Source organism: Salmo salar, chromosome ssa11 (genome assembly GCF_905237065.1).
Source record: "Salmo salar chromosome ssa11, Ssal_v3.1, whole genome shotgun sequence".
Taxonomy (NCBI): Eukaryota; Metazoa; Chordata; class Actinopteri; order Salmoniformes; family Salmonidae; genus Salmo; species Salmo salar.
The window spans coordinates 98,238,991-98,255,795 of NC_059452.1; the positions used below are offsets into that span (position 1 = coordinate 98,238,991).

General features: G+C 44.3%; 2 protein-coding genes across 10 annotated transcripts; both read left to right on the forward strand.

Annotated features, from left to right (window-relative positions):
* The first annotated feature begins 421 nt into the window (after nt 1-421).
* Nucleotides 422-6,741, forward strand: LOC106563813 (claudin-like protein ZF-A89). Of its 9 annotated transcripts, none has more exons than XM_045690165.1 (2): nt 422-1,200; nt 3,433-6,741. In XM_045690165.1, the coding sequence occupies exons 1-2, from the start codon at nt 727-729 to the stop codon at nt 4,009-4,011; spliced, it is 1,053 nt and encodes a 350-aa protein (XP_045546121.1). In that variant the 5' UTR covers nt 422-726; the 3' UTR covers nt 4,012-6,741. The 9 variants fall into 9 exon arrangements, 1 of the variants encoding a protein (XP_045546121.1); XR_006757699.1 differs by lacking the exon at nt 422-1,200 and having other exon boundaries at nt 3,074-5,822; nt 5,863-6,741; XR_006757700.1 differs by lacking the exon at nt 422-1,200 and having other exon boundaries at nt 3,074-5,611; nt 5,658-6,741.
* A 3,280-nt stretch (nt 6,742-10,021) lies between these two features.
* Nucleotides 10,022-11,633, forward strand: LOC106563812 (claudin-4). Its single transcript, XM_014129677.2, has one exon. The coding sequence runs from the start codon at nt 10,230-10,232 to the stop codon at nt 10,863-10,865; it is 636 nt and encodes a 211-aa protein (XP_013985152.1). The 5' UTR covers nt 10,022-10,229; the 3' UTR covers nt 10,866-11,633.
* Nucleotides 11,634-16,805: the final 5,172 nt, after the last annotated feature.

Below are 16,805 nucleotides of genomic sequence, written 5' to 3' on the forward strand. Positions count from 1 at the left end.
ATGTTTTACGCACAGAAAGCTTAGCCATTCGGGTTATTTGGAGATCAGTGAACACAACTGCGTATAGTTAACATGCTGCACATGAACTGACTGGGACTAATAGACTGACAGCTGGTATCAATGGCAGTAAATTGCGTAGGCTATGTTCAGCACATGGTGGCGGAAATGGGAACGATGCCTCATTCAAGTGCTAGTCGGAACTAGGAAACTCGGACATTTCTGACTTGCTAGGTCAGGGGTGTCAAACTCATTCCACGGAGGGCCGAGTGTCTGCAGATTTTTGTTTTTCCCTTTCAATTAAGACCTAGACAACCAGGTGAGGGGAGTTACTTACTAATTAGTGACCTTAATTCATCAATCAAGGGTGAAGGGAAAACCCGCAGACACTCGGCCCTCCGTGGAATGAGTTTGACACGTGTGCTAACTGGATTAACGCGGCACGTGTACAGAGCTACAACAATTTCGGACATTTCTGAGTTTCCTAGACCGACTAGCGTGTGAACGCAGCATGACATGTGGGTAGATTGGGCACGTTTATTAGTTCAGTGGGTGTGTATCGGCCAACAAACAGGTGCTTTCAATCGTCCCAATTAGTAATCATACCCTGGTAGGTGGGTATAAAGGTTGGAGTCTGTATCCTAACCAGAACAGCTAGCATTCCCACAGCCAAACACTAGTTCTGCCCGGTTTACGGGAGTTTGAGTAGATAGAAGTAGATAGAACGCAATGGCCTCCGCCGGTCTCCAGATTCTGGGCATTTCCCTGGCTGTCATCGGTTGGATCGGTGACATCATAATCTGCGCGCTCCCCATGTGGAAGGTGACTGCTTTCATCGGCAATAACATCGTAACCGCGCAGATCTTCTGGGAGGGCCTGTGGATGAACTGTGTGATCCAGAGCACGGGCCAGATGCAGTGTAAGGTCTACGACTCCATGCTGGCCTTACCTCAGGACCTCCAGGCCGCCAGGGCTCTGGTCGTCATCTCCATCCTCGTGGCCGTGATCGGCATCCTGCTCTCCATGGCTGGGGGGAAGTGCACAAACTGCATCGACGACGAGGCGGCCAAGTCCAAGGTGGCCATCGCATCCGGCGTGTTCTTCCAAGTCGCCGGCATCCTCTGCCTGATCCCAGTGTCTTGGTCCGCCAACACCGTCATCAGGGACTTCTACAACCCGCTTCTAACTGACGCGCAGAGGAGAGAGCTGGGCGCGTCGCTGTTCATCGGATGGGGCTCTGCTGGCCTGATGCTCATCGGGGGCGCACTTCTCTGCTGCCAGTGCCCCCAGCGCAAGGAGGGTGGGTACTCTGCCAAATATTCCGCCCCGCGCTCTGCCGCCAGTGGAGCGGCCTACGTCTGACAAGATGAACCCTGAAGTTGACCTGTAGTCTTAAATGAGACTAATGTAGTAGAAATGATGAATGAATCTCTTCGCTTAACTGCAATGTACCTGGAAATACGAGTGGGGCTTCGAATTTTATTTTCTTCATGAAATGTTTTAACGATTTATTGCTTTAATAAATTATTGTACTTTATTCTTTCGTTATTCATGTTTTGTTTCAAGCAGGCTATGGTATAGAAGAGGGTTTAAAACGGAGTCTTCACGATCTCTTGAAGGTCAATTCCAATATTGTGCTAGAATATACTAATCTGCCCTTGAGCAAGGCAATTAACACTAATTGCTCCAGGGTTGCCTTTAATGGCGGCCTTACATTCTTCCCCCAATTCCATGTCCTAAATGTACAGGTTACGCAATTGTACATGTAGTGAGCACGACTCTATGTACCCCCTTCATATTCCCCTGACACAAAACTATTAAGGTCAATTATTTTAATGATTTCTCCATGGGGAGTTATTTGCGGTGTATACAGAACCATGGCTGAAAATTCTTCCATCAGTAACTTCAATAGGCTAGAACACAGTGAACGGTAAAACATAAAGTTAGTCCATAAGGAACGTCAATTGGAAAAATGAATTAGGCCCTAGTCTATGGATTGGGAATACAGATATGCATCTGGTCCCATACCTTAAAGGTAGGGGCGTGGATCAGAAAACCAGTCAGTATCTGGTGTGGCCATGTCCTTTGCATAAAGTTGATCAGGCTGTGCAAAGTTGCTGGATATTTTAGAGAACTGGAATGCTGTCCCTACACGTCAATTATGAGCATCCCAAACATGTTCAATGGGTAATGTGTGAGTATGGAAGATTTGGTACATTTTCAGCTTCCAGGAATTGTGTACAGATCCTTGCGACATGGGGCTGTACATTATGCTGAAACATGAGGTGATGGCGGCAGACGAACGGCACAATGGGCCTCAGGATCCCGTCACGATATCTCTGTGCACTCAAATTGCCATTAATAAAATTAAATTGTGTTCGTTGTCTGTAGCTTATACCTACCCATAACCCCACCACCACGAGGCACTCTGTTCACAACGTTGACATCAGCAAACCGCTCACCTACACAACGCCATATGTGTTGTGCAGTTGAGGCCAGATGGATGTACTGACAAATTCTCTAGAACAATGTTGGAGTTGGCTTATGGTAGAGAAATGACCATTCAATTCTCTGGCAACAGCTCTGGTGGACATTCCTGCAGTCAGCATGCCAATTGCACGTTCCCTCAAAACTTGAGACATCTGTGGCATTTTGTGACCAAACTGCACATTTTAGTGGCCTTTTATTGTCTCAAGCAGAAGGTGCACCTGTGTAATGCTGTTTAATCAGCTCTTTGATATGCCACACCTGTCAGGTAGATGGATTATCTTGACAAAGTTGAAAGGCTCACTAACAGGGATGTAAACTAATTTCTGCACAACATTTTAGAGAAATAAGCTTTTTGTGCATATGGAACATTTCTGGGATCTTTTATTTCAACTCATGAAACATGGGACCAACATTTTACATGTTGCATTTATATTTTTGTTCAGTGTATTTCCATGGTAACCACTGTCCACCCTCACACATTCCCATACTGCATGGGGAATCAGGACAAGCCGGTAACCTGAGCCACAAACTTGCTCAATCCCCTCCCTGTTCTATTTCCTTTCACAATACCTCCAGTGTTACTGACACAAGGAAATATGCTCTCATTCGACAAAAACTGCTCCCCTCTCACGGCTGCCTTGGCTTAGTTGCAAGCTGTGGACTTGTAATCATTGTTAGTTTCAAAGAGGACAAAGGGGATACAATGGTCTGCTCTGCTCTCACAGCTGCCTTGGATTAGCTGCAACGTTTGGATTCATGGACATTTATAGATAGAATGGAGAATTTGATTTGTCTGCATCTGAACTATCAAGCCATTTTCCAAGATCAGTCTCATTTTGTAGTGTAGGAAATACAAACTATGCAAAGTCAACCCCACATCAGATCCAACAAGCTAACGACAACTTAACCATTAGAATACTTCCAGAACCCTCTATTGGACACTTTCAACTATTCCGGGGTGGAACAATGAGCCGACAGATCCTTGCCTTTGTCCTGGCCTTCATCGGGTTCATGGGGACCATCGTGATCTGTGCCCTGCCCATGTGGAAGGTAACAGCCTTTGTCGGAGCCAACATTGTCACTGCCCAGGTGTTCTGGGAAGGGTTATGGATGAACTGTGTGATCCAGAGCACGGGCCACATGCAGTGTAAAGCCTACGATTCCCTTCTGGCCTTACCCCAGAACCTGCAGGCTTCCAGGGCTCTCATCTGCGTCTCCATTGGGGTCAGTGTGCTCGCCATCGGGCTGACTGTAGTTGGGGCACGCTGCACCAACTTCCTCCATGACGACTGGCTGGCCAAGTCGAAGGTTGGCATTGCGGCAGGCGCGGTGTTCATGGCAGCGGGGGTGTTGTGTGTTATCCCTGTCAGCTGGTCCGCTCACACCATCATCCAGGGCTTCTACAACCCTCTGGCCACCCAGGAGAGGAGAGGGGAGCTGGGGGCGTCCATCTACGTGGGGTGGGTGTCTGGAGCACTGCTCATGATCGGAGGGGGGATGCTCTGCAGCACGTACAGGTGCTGAGGAGGAGGAGGAGAGGAGAGGAGGACATTAGTTATGGATGCCAAAAGAGATGCTGGCCTTGTCCTGGATGGATGAGGGGAGGAATGGATGAGGGGAGGAATGGATGAGGGGAGGAAGGGAGGAGAGAGAGGATAACACATTCTCTCCTCACTCCCCTAAAGACATGCCTAAGTCTTGGATGATTTAGTCCACATTGCTCCCACCTAGATGATTTTCTTGTGTGGAGATGTATTAGGTGAGGCCTGTAGATTAACTGTGTAGTGACTGTATGGTGAAATTCACAGGACAGGTGCAGTGACTGCCTCCCAAATGGGACCCTATACCCAATATAGTGCAAACTTTTAAACTGAGCCCTATGGGCCCTGGTAAAAAGTAGCGCACTATATAGGAAATAGGATTCCATTTTGGATGCAACCTCCTCCATCACCCCAGACAGGGGTTTGCAGCATCAGAGAGGCAAAGTGTTCCATCATGGTTGTTTGTGGAGGACAGATAGAGAAATAGTTCTGAGTGATGTTTTAACATGTTTCTTAATTGATTGTAAAAAAAATAATGTCAAGCAATGAGAGACTTGTATCTGCTGGACAGCTCTTTATTCACCAGCCTAATCAGAGCGTTTTAAACATAGAGTACACAGATAGATACACTGTTATATGACTGAATCCCTGCAAAATCATGCAGGGTAAAGTGAGACGGTACCCCTGAGATACAGTATATGACTGTACAGTATATGTGACGGAGATCAGACTAGGTCAGGTTAGATCAGACTCAGGTTAGATCAGACTCAGGTTAGGTTAGATCAGAATAGGTCAAGTTAGATCAGACTAGGTCAGATCAGACTCAGGTCCGATCAGACTAGGTCAGGTTAGATCAGACTCAGGTTAGATCAGACTCAGGTTAGGTTAGATCAGAATAGGTCAAGTTAGATCAGACTAGGTCAGATCAGACTCAGGTCCGATCAGACTAGGTCAGGTTAGATCAGAATCAGGTTAGATCAGACTAGGTCAGACTCATGCTAGATAAGACTCAGGTTAGATCAGACTCATGTTAGGTTAGATCAGACTCCGGTTAGATCAGACTAGGTCAGGTTAGATCAGAATCAGGTTAGATCAGACTAGGTCAGACTCAGGTTAGATCAGACTGAGGTTAGGTTAGATCAGACTCAGGTTAGATCAGACTAGGTCAGGTTACATCAGAATCAGGTTAGATCAGACTAGGTCAGACTCAGGTTAGATCAGACTCAGGTTAGCTCAGACTCAGGTTAGATCAGAATAGAACAGACTTGTTCAGGTTAGATCAGACTAGGTCAGGTTAGATCAGACTAGGTCAGGTCAGAACAGACTAGGTCAGGTTAGAACAGACTAGGTCAGGATAGATCAGACTAGGTCAGGTTAGATCAGACTAGGTCAGGTTAGAACAGACTAGGTCAGGTTAGAACAGACTAGGTCAGGTTAGAACAGACTAGGTCAGGTTAGAACAGACTAGGTCAGGATAGATCAGACTAGGTCAGGTTAGATCAGACTAGGTCAGGTTAGAACAGACTAGGTCAGGTTAGAACAGACTAGGTCAGGTTAGAACAGACTAGGTCAGGATATATCAGGTTAGAACAGACTAGGTCAGGTTAGATCAGACTCAGGTTAGATCAGACTATGTCAGGATAGATCAGACTATTTCAGGATAGATCAGGCTAGGTCAGGTTAGAACAGACTAGGTCAGGTTAGATCAGGCTAGGTCAGGTTAGAACAGACTAGGTCAGGTTAGATCAGACTAGGTCAGGTTAGAACAGACTAGGTCAGGTTAGAACAGACTAGGTCAGGTTAGATCAGACTAGGTCAGGTTAGAACAGACTAGGTCAGGTTAGAACAGACTAGGTCAGGATATATCAGGTTAGAACAGACTAGGTCAGGATAGATCAGACTAGGTCAGGTTAGAACAGACTAGGTCAGGATAGATCAGACTCAGGTTAGATCAGACTATGTCAGGATAGATCAGACTATTTCAGGATAGATCAGACTAGGTCAGGTTAGAACAGACTAGGTCAGGATAGATCAGACTAGGTCAGGTTAGAACAGACTAGGTCAGGATAGATCAGGCTAGGTCAGGTTAGAACAGACTAGGTCAGGATAGATCAGGCTAGGTCAGGTTAGATCAGACTCAGGTTAGATCAGACTATTTCAGGATAGATCAGGCTAGGTCCGGTTAGAACAGACTAGGTCAGGATAGATCAGACTAGGTCAGGTTAGATCAGACTCAGGTTAGATCAGACTATGTCAGGATAGATCAGGCTAGGTCAGGTTAGAACAGACTAGGTCAGGTTAGAACAGACTAGGTCAGGTTAGATCAGACTATGTCAGGATAGATCAGACTAGGTCAGGTTAGAACAGACTAGGTCAGGTTAGAACAGACTATGTCAGGTTAGATCAGACTATGTCAGGATAGATCAGACTATTTCAGGATAGATCAGGCTAGGTCAGGTTAGAACAGACTAGGTCAGGTTAGAACAGACTAGGTCAGGTTAGAACAGGCTAGGTCAGGTTAGATCAGACTAGGTCAGGTTAGATCAGGCTAGGTCAGGTTAGAACAGACTAGGTCAGGTTAGTTCAGAAGTAATAAAATGCACTTTGTCTTTGATCAAAACCTAAATCTGATATAGATTATGTTAAGGAAACAAATAATGATTGTAATGATGAGTCGTGATGAACAACATTATCAATAAACTGCTTTCCTACATAACTGAGCATTTGTCTGATTGTATTAAGTGTAGACACACAAAATGACACATTTAAGAAGGTACAATTTTTGTTTCATTTATTTTGCGTAAATATTATGATATTTATATAAATTAAGGTCAGTGTTGACATTCAATGTCATAATTATACAGTACCAGTCAAGTTTGGACACACCTACTCATTCAAGGGTTTTTCTTTATTTTACTATTCTTTACATTGTAGAATAATAGTGAAGACATAACAACTACTAAATAACACATGGAATCATGTAGTAACCAAAAAAGTGTCAAACAAATAAAATATATTTAATATTTGAGATTCTTCAAAGTAGCCACCCGGTGCCTTGATGACAGAAGCTAGCTAGCTTAGCTAATGTTAGGTATTAGCAGTGTCGAAGGCCAGGGGATTGTTTGAAAGAGAAACTCACATATACTATGAGAGAAAGTCCTCCCTTATTTCTGCTTACCATCACCTGTTATAAAATGACAACAATGCCTTGCTAGCTGACCTACTTTCCCACTGTTTCCTGAAGCCCTGTTTCCAGAAGCATTCTGCCCTGTTCTGAAAGAACTCCCTGGGTTTACCGTTATGCTGTAGATGTTTGGTCAGGACGTGTCGTTATATTCATTTGTTCATTTTGATTGAATCATTACCTAGCACATCCCCGCACAAAAGACATTGTGAGCGCACCTTGTTATTTCTCAAAGTTAGTATGAAAGAGAGAGAAACTGATCGGTGAATATGCGTTTCATGACAGTAGAGCTCAGTCAGAACTTGTGGCTAGCATGAGTCCATTTGATGACAGCGGTGAGTGATGGCGAGTGGGAATGACAAGTCAGTGGCTCACAGCGCATCATCTGCTGCTGAACCACAGCGCTGCAGCGTGTGTCTTAGAGTGATCTTCAAGAAAACTGCATAAAAAAGATGCGGTTAACCGCAAAGTACACAGGCATCTCCCTCTCGCACAGCTGCCAAACTGAGCAGAGACCGCTCCTAAGCAGATAGCACCCTGAACAGAGACCGCAGTTACACTTGGCCAAATCAATTCCAGTAATTAATGAAATAATTCTACATTTACACTGCACGTCGCGACCCACCATTAGCAGGTCCGCGACCCACTTTGGAGTATTGACTGTCAAGCATAGATTCAACCACAAAGACCAGGGAGGTTTTTCAATGCCTCGCAAAGACGGACACTGACACAAAAAAATCTACACTGGAGTTGCTTACCAAGATGACATTGAATGTTTCTGAGTAGCCTAGTTACAGTTTTGACTTAAATCGGCTTGAACATATATGGCAAGACTTGAAAATGGCAATGATCAACAACCAACTTGACAGCGCTTGAATAATAAAAAAAATAATAATGGGCAAATATTGTACAATTCAGGTGTGCTTTGAACTTATAGACTCACCCCCAAAAAATCTCACAGCTGTAATTGCTGCCAAAGCGGTTTCTAAGATGTATTGCCTCAGGGGGGTCAATACTTATCTAATGAAGATATATTACGTGTTTTATTTTTTATTAATTTGTTATAAATGTTGGAATTTTTCTACCACTTTGACATGAGAGCATTTTGTGTAGATCATTGACCAAAAATGACAATTATCTCACTTTGTAATACAACAAAATATGGAAAAATCTGTATGTATGTTTGTATGTACATTAAGAACACCTGCTCTTTCCATGACATAGACTGACCAGGTGAATCCAGGTGAAAGCTATGATCCATTATTGATGTCACTTGTTAAATCCACTTCAATCTTAGTCCAGGGTTCCCCAACTGGCAGCCCATGGGTGGCTTTATTTGGCCCCACAATATATATATATATATATATATATATATATATATATATATATATATATAGTAAAACATTTGCTCAGAAAAAAATAAATATATATATACACATACTGTATGTGTATATTCTTTCCATTGTTGGACATAAAAGACTAAAGAAACCAGGAAATCAGCTCCAATGGATTTTTATTGAATAAATATTTTACCAAGTATTCCCATGCATAATAGAGAGACACGTGATTATATATAAATGTAATCAAGGTTTGAAATTATTATGTTTTTGTTAAACATTATATATGTTTGGGCTTCTGGAAGTCATTTGGAGTCTACAAATGATTTGTAATTATGTTCCGGCCCTCCGATCAACAAAATAAATCAGAATATAGTTGATGATCCCTGTTGTAGATGAATGAGAGGAGACAGGTTAAAGAAGGATTTTTAACCTTGGTGCAACTCAATAGTAGGAAGGTGTTCTTAGTGTTTTGTACACACAGTATACAATTCTACAGAAGCTGTGGAAATTGGGGTTTGGAAAAAAAAAATCTAATTTGTATTCTATTTTTCCCAAACTTTCAGTGAGGGAAAAAAGTATTTGATCCCCTGCTGATTTTGTACATTTGCCCACTGACAAAGAAATGATCAGTCTATAATTTGAATGGTAGGTTTATTTGAACAGTGAGAGACAGAATAACAACAAAAAAATCCAGAACATTTTTATAAATTGATTTGCATTTTAATGAGGGAAATAAGGGGCATTCGTAAATTGAGAGCGTTGTCAGATTGAGCGCTCCTACGAACGGACAGAGGGCACACTGGACGCTCTGGCTGAGGAGTAGGGTTGATCCGAGCGTGCTGGCCTCACAGCGACAGTCAAGCACCCAAGCTAACTGGCTAACGTTGGCTAGGTACTTCCAGACACAAATGAGAGAACACATCACTCTGACCATTTTACTTGCCCTAGCAGAGCTGGTTAGACTGTTTTTATGTTATCCAGAGTGTTGGTGACTGTAACTGCTGCTGGCAACAATTTAATTATGCTTTTTTGCCGACATTTACTGGAACCGGCCATATTCAACAGGTGTTGAGCGTTCGTAAATTCGTCAGTTATTCTGTGCTCTGGCACACTCAGACGAGTGTCTGAGTGTGCCCGTGTGTTTCGGTGGTGACATCACAAGGTGGGACTGCATTCTTTTGAGGGAAGATGCTTAAAAATAAACAAAACTACTAATTAGATCAGTGTCTTTCAATGTAAGACAACTCAATATGTTCTATTAAAATAATAGTCTTAAATACAAAAATCAGGAATTGTTTTATTTTCAAACATGGAGTTTCGAAGGCAGGATTTAGGACAGAAATAGATGTATAAACAATAGGAGAGTTTCGGGTCAGGTGACATACCTTAGGAAACCAGTTTCACTTGGTAGTTGAGAGAGAGAGAAAGAAAGAAAGAAAGAAAGAAAGAAAGAAAGAAAGAAAGAAAGAAAGAAAGAAAGAAAGAAAGAAAGAGAAATGAAAAAACTCCTCCCTATTCCGTCACTTTTTCACAGTAAACCCTATAAGTCAGAAACGTAGAGTAGGTGAGTTCTTCATTGTCAACATCTACCCTGTTCAGACTATACTCTCCTGTCTCTCTCTCTCTATCTCTCCCTCCATCAACTCAATCCATCCATTCTACCAGGGCTCCATCAGGATGGTGTCAGCTGGGCTACAGATGCTGGGCACGGCCCTGGCGATCATCGGCTGGCTGGGAAGCATCATCATCTGTGCTCTGCCCATGTGGAAGGTGACAGCTTTCATCGGAGCCAACATCGTCACCGCTCAGGTCATCTGGGAAGGGTTATGGATGAACTGTGTGACCCAGAGCACGGGACAGATGCAGTGTAAGGTCTACGACTCCCTCCTGGCCTTGCCCCAGGACCTGCAGGCCGCCAGGGCTCTGATCATAATCGCCATAATTGCCGGCGTGTTCGCCATCCTGCTGGGCATCGCCGGCGGGAAGTGCACTAACTTCGTGGATAACGAGAGGTCCAAGGCCAAGGTAGCCATCGCTAGTGGAGTCATCTTCCTCATTGCTGCCCTTCTGGTTCTGGTCCCTGTCTGCTGGTCGGCCAACACCATCATCCGAGACTTCTACAACCCCCTTTTGGTCGAGGCCCAGAGAAGGGAGCTGGGAGCCTCACTCTACATCGGCTGGGGCTCCGCGGGGCTGATGATCCTGGGCGGGGCGCTCCTCTGCTGCTCCTGCCCCCCCAAAGATGAGAACCACAATGTCAAGTACTCCAAGGCTGCTAGTTCCGTGGCTGGCAGCAGCAAGGCCTACGTCTAGAGGGTTTGACACACCACAGACCAGACCACCACAGACCAGACCACCACAGACCAGCACCAGGGGATGAGGGGATGAATAGCCTGCCTGGGTGAGAGGACTGAAGGGAGGTGGTGTTGAAAATGGGACTCTCCAGGTTGTTCACTCTGCTGTTTTCATGTTTTTACTGATGCTTTTGCCACATTCTTTGCAGTAATGAAGTTTCTCTCGTGTGAATTTGCTGATGGAGTTTTTTGCTTTTACTGTCATGTTCGACTGTGGTACCAAAGTGAAATATAAGAGTCAATGTATGAGTGTGTTGACAGTGTGTTGGCGAAAGTATGTACTTTTCTAGTTAGTGTAAAATGTGATGTCAGTTACTGTGCAACCCATTTAGACAAATGTAGAAGAATCCTTCTCTAAGGCCTCAGCAAAAAGTCTACAATCAAGCATCGTAAAAACAGAATTCCACTCACTTTTGAACACACTGTTATCATTAATTTGAAAGCATGTTTTTGGACTCTTTCTAGAATTTTAGTTGTAAAACAATTGGCACGTTCATGAATTAGGGAAGGTTGGATTTAACTGTTTGATTAATATTGTTTTCTGTTTTTGTATGTCGCCTTCCGACTCACATGGATTTGTTTTGTTTTTATCACTCAGTACTACCATATATTATTATTAATATTATTCTATATTATCCACATCCTAAGACATATTTAAAACCAATATATTTAGTATTCTATTATTCCAAGTAAATGTTTTAATAAACAATTATATTTCAAAGTCAGACTATTATTGTTGGATCCTTTTTTAAACTTGAACTCATAATGGCTGTTTCTTTTCCTGCGGGGAATAGCACAATGTGTATGTATGTGTGTCACACACATACGTACACACCGAAAGTATGTGTAGTGTGACGCACCGAAAACAACTTGTTGGGCAGTGCTGCACTCAAATATTTGTGCATGAAGGAATCTGTGCAAACAGGTATGATACTAAGAGATGTGACAATGTGGCCTACTTCAGAGGGAATGCTACAAATCAACACACAGAGAGAGGGAAAAGAAGTAGAAACAGATAGGGGAGATGAAGAAGAAGTAGAAACAGAGGTGGAGATGAAGAAGAGGTAGAAACAGAGGGGGAGATGAAGAAGAGGTAGAAACAGAGGGGGAGATGAAGTAGAAGAGGTAGAAACACACTCGATCCCTCCGATGTCAACAACTACAGGCCAGTATCCCTTCTTTCCTTTCTCTCCAAAACTCTTGAACGCGCCGTGCTTGGCCAGCTCTCTTGCTATCTCTCTCAGAATGACCTTCTTGATCCTAATCAGTCAGGTTTCAAGACTGGGCATTCAACTGAGACTGCTCTTCTCTGTGTCACGGAGGCTCTCCGCACTGCTAAAGCTAACTCTCTCTCCTCTGCTCTCATCCTTCTAGACCTATCTGCTGCCTTTGATACCGTGAACCATCAGATCCTCCTCTCCACCCTCTCCGAGCTGGGCATCTCCGGCACCGCGCACGCTTGGATTGCGTCCTACCTGACAGGTCGCTCCTACCAGGTGGCGTGGCGAGAATCTGTCTCCGCACCACGTGCTCTCACCACTGGTGTCCCCCAGGGCTCTGTTCTTGGCCCACTCCTATTCTCGCTATACACCAAGTCACTTGGCTCTGTCATATCCTCACATGGTCTCTCATATCATTGCTATGCAGACGACACACAATTAATCTTCTCCTTTCCCCCTTCTGACAACCAGGTGGCGAATCGCATCTCTGCATGTCTGGCAGACATATCAGTGTGGATGACGGATCACCACCTCAAGCTGAACCTCGGCAAGACGGAGCTGCTCTTCCTCCCGGGGAAGGACTGCCCGTTCCATGATCTCGCCATCACGGTTGACAACTCCCTTGTGTCCTCCTCCCAGAGTGCTAAGAGCCTTGGCGTGACCCTGGACAACACCCTGTCGTTCTCCACCAACATCAAGGCGGTGACCCGATCCTGTAGGTTCATGCTCTACAACATTCGCAGAGTACGACCCTGCCTCACACAGGAAGCGGCGCAGGTCCTAATCCAGGCACTTGTCATCTCCCGTCTGGATTACTGCAACTCGCTGTTGGCTGGGCTCCCTGCCTGTGCCATTAAACCCCTACAACTCATCCAGAACGCCGCAGCCCGTCTGGTGTTCAACCTTCCCAAGTTCTCTCACGTCACCCCGCTCCTCCGCTCTCTCCACTGGCTTCCAGTCGAAGCTCGCATCCGCTACAAGACCATGGTGCTTGCCTACGGAGCTGTGAGGGGAACGGCACCTCCGTACCTTCAGGCTCTGATCAGGCCCTACACCCAAACAAGGGCACTCCGTTCATCCACCTCTGGCCTGCTCGCCTCCCTACCTCTGAGGAAGCACAGTTCCCGCTCAGCCCAGTCAAAACTGTTCGCTGCTCTGGCACCCCAATGGTGGAACAAGCTCCCTCACGACGCCAGGACAGCGGAGTCAATCACCACCTTCCGGAGACACCTGAAACCCCACCTCTTCAAGGAATACCTGGGATAGGATAAAGTAATCCTTCTAACCCCCCCCTTAAAAGATTTAGATGCACTATTGTAAAGTGGTTGTTCCACTGGATATTATAGGTGAATGCACCAATTTGTAAGTCGCTCTGGATAAGAGCGTCTGCTAAATGACTAAAATGTAAATGTAAAATGTAAACAGAGAGGGAGATGAAGAAGAGGTAGAAACAGAGGGGGAGATGAAGAAGAGGTAGAAACAGAGAGGGGGAGATGAAGAAGAGGTAGAAACAGAGGGGGAGATGAAGAAGAGGTAGAAACAGAGGGGGAGATGAAGAAGAGGAAAAGGTAGAAACAGAGGGGGAGATGAAGTAGAAGAGGTAGAAACAGAGGGAGATGAAGTAGAAGAGGTAGAAACAGAGAGGGGGAGATGAAGAAGAGGTAGAAACAGAGGGGGAGATGAAGTAGAAGAGGTAGAAACAGAGAGGGGGAGATGAAGAAGAGGTAGAAACAGAGGGAGATGAAGAAGAGGTAGAAACAGAGGGGGAGATGAAGAATAGGTAGAAACAGAGGGGGAGATGAAGTAGAAGAGGTAGAAACAGAGAGGGGGAGATGAAGAAGAGGTAGAAACAGAGGGAGATGAAGAAGAAGTAGAAACAGAGAGGGAGATGAAGAATAGGTAGAAACAGAGGGGGAGATGAAGAATAGGTAGAAACAGAGGGGGAGATGAAGAAGAGGTAGAAACAGAGGGGGAGATGAAGAAGAGGTAGAAACAGAGAGGGGGAGATGAAGAAGAGGTAGAAACAGAGAGGGAGATGAAGAAGAGGTAGAAACAGAGGGGGAGATGAAGTAGAAGAGGTAGAAACAGAGAGGGAGATGAAGAAGAGGTAGAAACAGAGGGAGATGAAGTAGAAGAAGTAGAAACAGAGGGAGATGAAGAATAGGTAGAAACAGAGAGGGAGATGAAGAAGAAGTAGAAACAGAGGGGAGATGAAGAAGAGGTAGAAACAGAGAGGGAGATGAAGTAGAAGAGGTAGAAACAGAGGGGGAGATGAAGTAGAAGAGGTAGAAACAGAGAGTGGGGAGATGAAGAAGAGGTAGAAACAGAGAGGGAGATGAAGTAGAAGAGGTAGAAACAGAGAGGGGAGATGAAGTAGAAGAGGTAGAAACAGAGAGGGAGATGAAGTAGAAGAGGTAGAAACAGAGGGGGAGATGAAGAAGAGGTAGAAACAGAGAGGGGGAGATGAAGAAGAGGTAGAAACAGAGAGGGAGATGAAGTAGAAGAGGTAGAAACAGAGGGGGAGATGAAGAAGAGGTAGAAACAGAGGGGGAGATGAAGTAGAAGAGGTAGAAACAGAGAGGGGGAGATGAAGTAGAAGAGGTAGAAACAGAGAGGTGCGAGTTAAGAGGTTTCAAGTAGTGTTAGCAGCCCTGAGAAAAAACACATTAAAGCCACCTCTTTAGATTCTGGCATGCACATCCCAGAGAGCCATCCCAGTAAGCTAAATTATGTTGAAAATACATATTTTTCAGACGTTGAAGTTAGGTTCATTTTAGGTTCTGAATGAAAGTTAAAAAGACAATTTTGATTGCAAAATATATATTTTTTTATTGTTATTTCTCCCATCTGTCACATGCACTTATTTTAACTTTTTCCAAAAGCTTTACAACTGGCAGCTAGTGATGGGTCATTCGCGAACGAGTCGGCTCTAAGAGCCGGCTCTTGTAGGTGAACGTTGGGAGCTGGCTTGCATATCAGAAGAGCCGAATCTATTTATAAAAAAAATAAAAAATTAAGATATGAATAATCAAAAGATTTAAATGAATAGAATGAACTAATTTAAAGAAGGAAAAAAGAAATAAAATAATATAGGCCTAAATGCTCAAGCGCACACATTCGTTCTGACTGTCTGCTCAGACTAACAGCCTCATCTGTTGCTCCTGTCAATCAGACACGCAGTGTCAACCAATGAACCAAAGATGTGTGAGGGAGGTCCGAGCCAACTCACTCACAGTCACACACTTAGCAGCCAAGGAGAGAGAGGAAGGACAGCTGTGAAAACAACAGCTGGACTATCAAAATAAATCAGCCAAGACTTCAGAAAAAAATGGTAGAACTCCACAAGTCTGGTTCATGCTTGGGAGCAATTTCCAAATGCCTGAAGGTGCCATGTTCATCTGTACAAACAACAGTACGCAAGTATAAATACCATGGGACCACGCAGCCATCATGCCGCTCAGGAAGGAGACACGTTCTGTATCCTAAAGATGAACGTACTTTGGTGCGAAAAGTGCAAATCAATCCCAGAACAACAGCAAAGGACCTTGTGAAGATGCTGGAGGAAACAGGTACAAAAGTATCTATACCCACAGTAAAACGAGTCCTATATCGACATAACCTGAAAGGCCGCTCAGCAAGGAAGAAGCCACTGCTCCAAAACCGCCATAAAAAATCCACACTACGGTTTGCAACTGCACATGGGGACAAACATGGAATTTTTTTGAAAAATGTCCTCTGGTCTGATGACACAAAAATAGAACTGTTTGGCCATAATGACCATCGTTATGTTTGGAGGAAAAAGGGGGAGGCTTGCAAGCCAAAGAACACCATCCCAACCGTGAAGCACGGGGGTGGCAGCATCATGTTGTGGGGGTGCTTTGCTGCAGGAGGGACTGGTGCACTTCACAAAATAGATGGCATCGTGAGGTAGGAAAATTACGTCGATATATTGAAGCAACATCTCAAGACATCAGTCAGGAAGTTAAAGCTTGGTCGCAAATGGGTCTTCCAAATTTACAATAACCCCAAGCATACTTCCAAAGCTGTGGCAAAATGGCTTAAGGACAACAAAGTCAAGGTATTGGAGTGGCCATCACAAAGCCCTGACCTCAATCCCATAGAAAATGTGTGGGCAGAACTGAAAAAGCGTGTGCGAGCAAGGAGGCCTACAAACCTGACTCAGTTACACCAGCTCTGTCAGGAGGAATGGGCCAAAATTCACCCAACTTAGTGGGAAGCTTGTGGAAGGCTACCAGAAACGTTTGACCCAAGTTAAACAATTTAAAGGCAATGCTACAAAATACTAATTGAGTGTATGTATACTTCTGACCCACTGGGAATGTGATGAAAGAAATAAAAGCTGAAATAAATCATTCTCTCCACTATTATTCTGACATTTCACAATCTTAAAATAAAGTGGTAATCCTAACTGACCTAAAACAGGGAATTTTTACTAAGATAAAATATCAGGAATTGTGAAAAACTGAGTTTAAATGTATTTGGCTAAGGTGTATGTAAACTTCCGACTTCAGCTGTAGCTGGTAATCGGAGAAGCCCTGCTGGGCCCTCAAGAGGACTGATGGAATGGCCACTACCAAGTTTTCTGATGAGTATGACTGTCTAAAGGTTCTGGGAAATAAAGCCTCAGACAAAGACTGGTGCATTTTCTATGCTTTTAA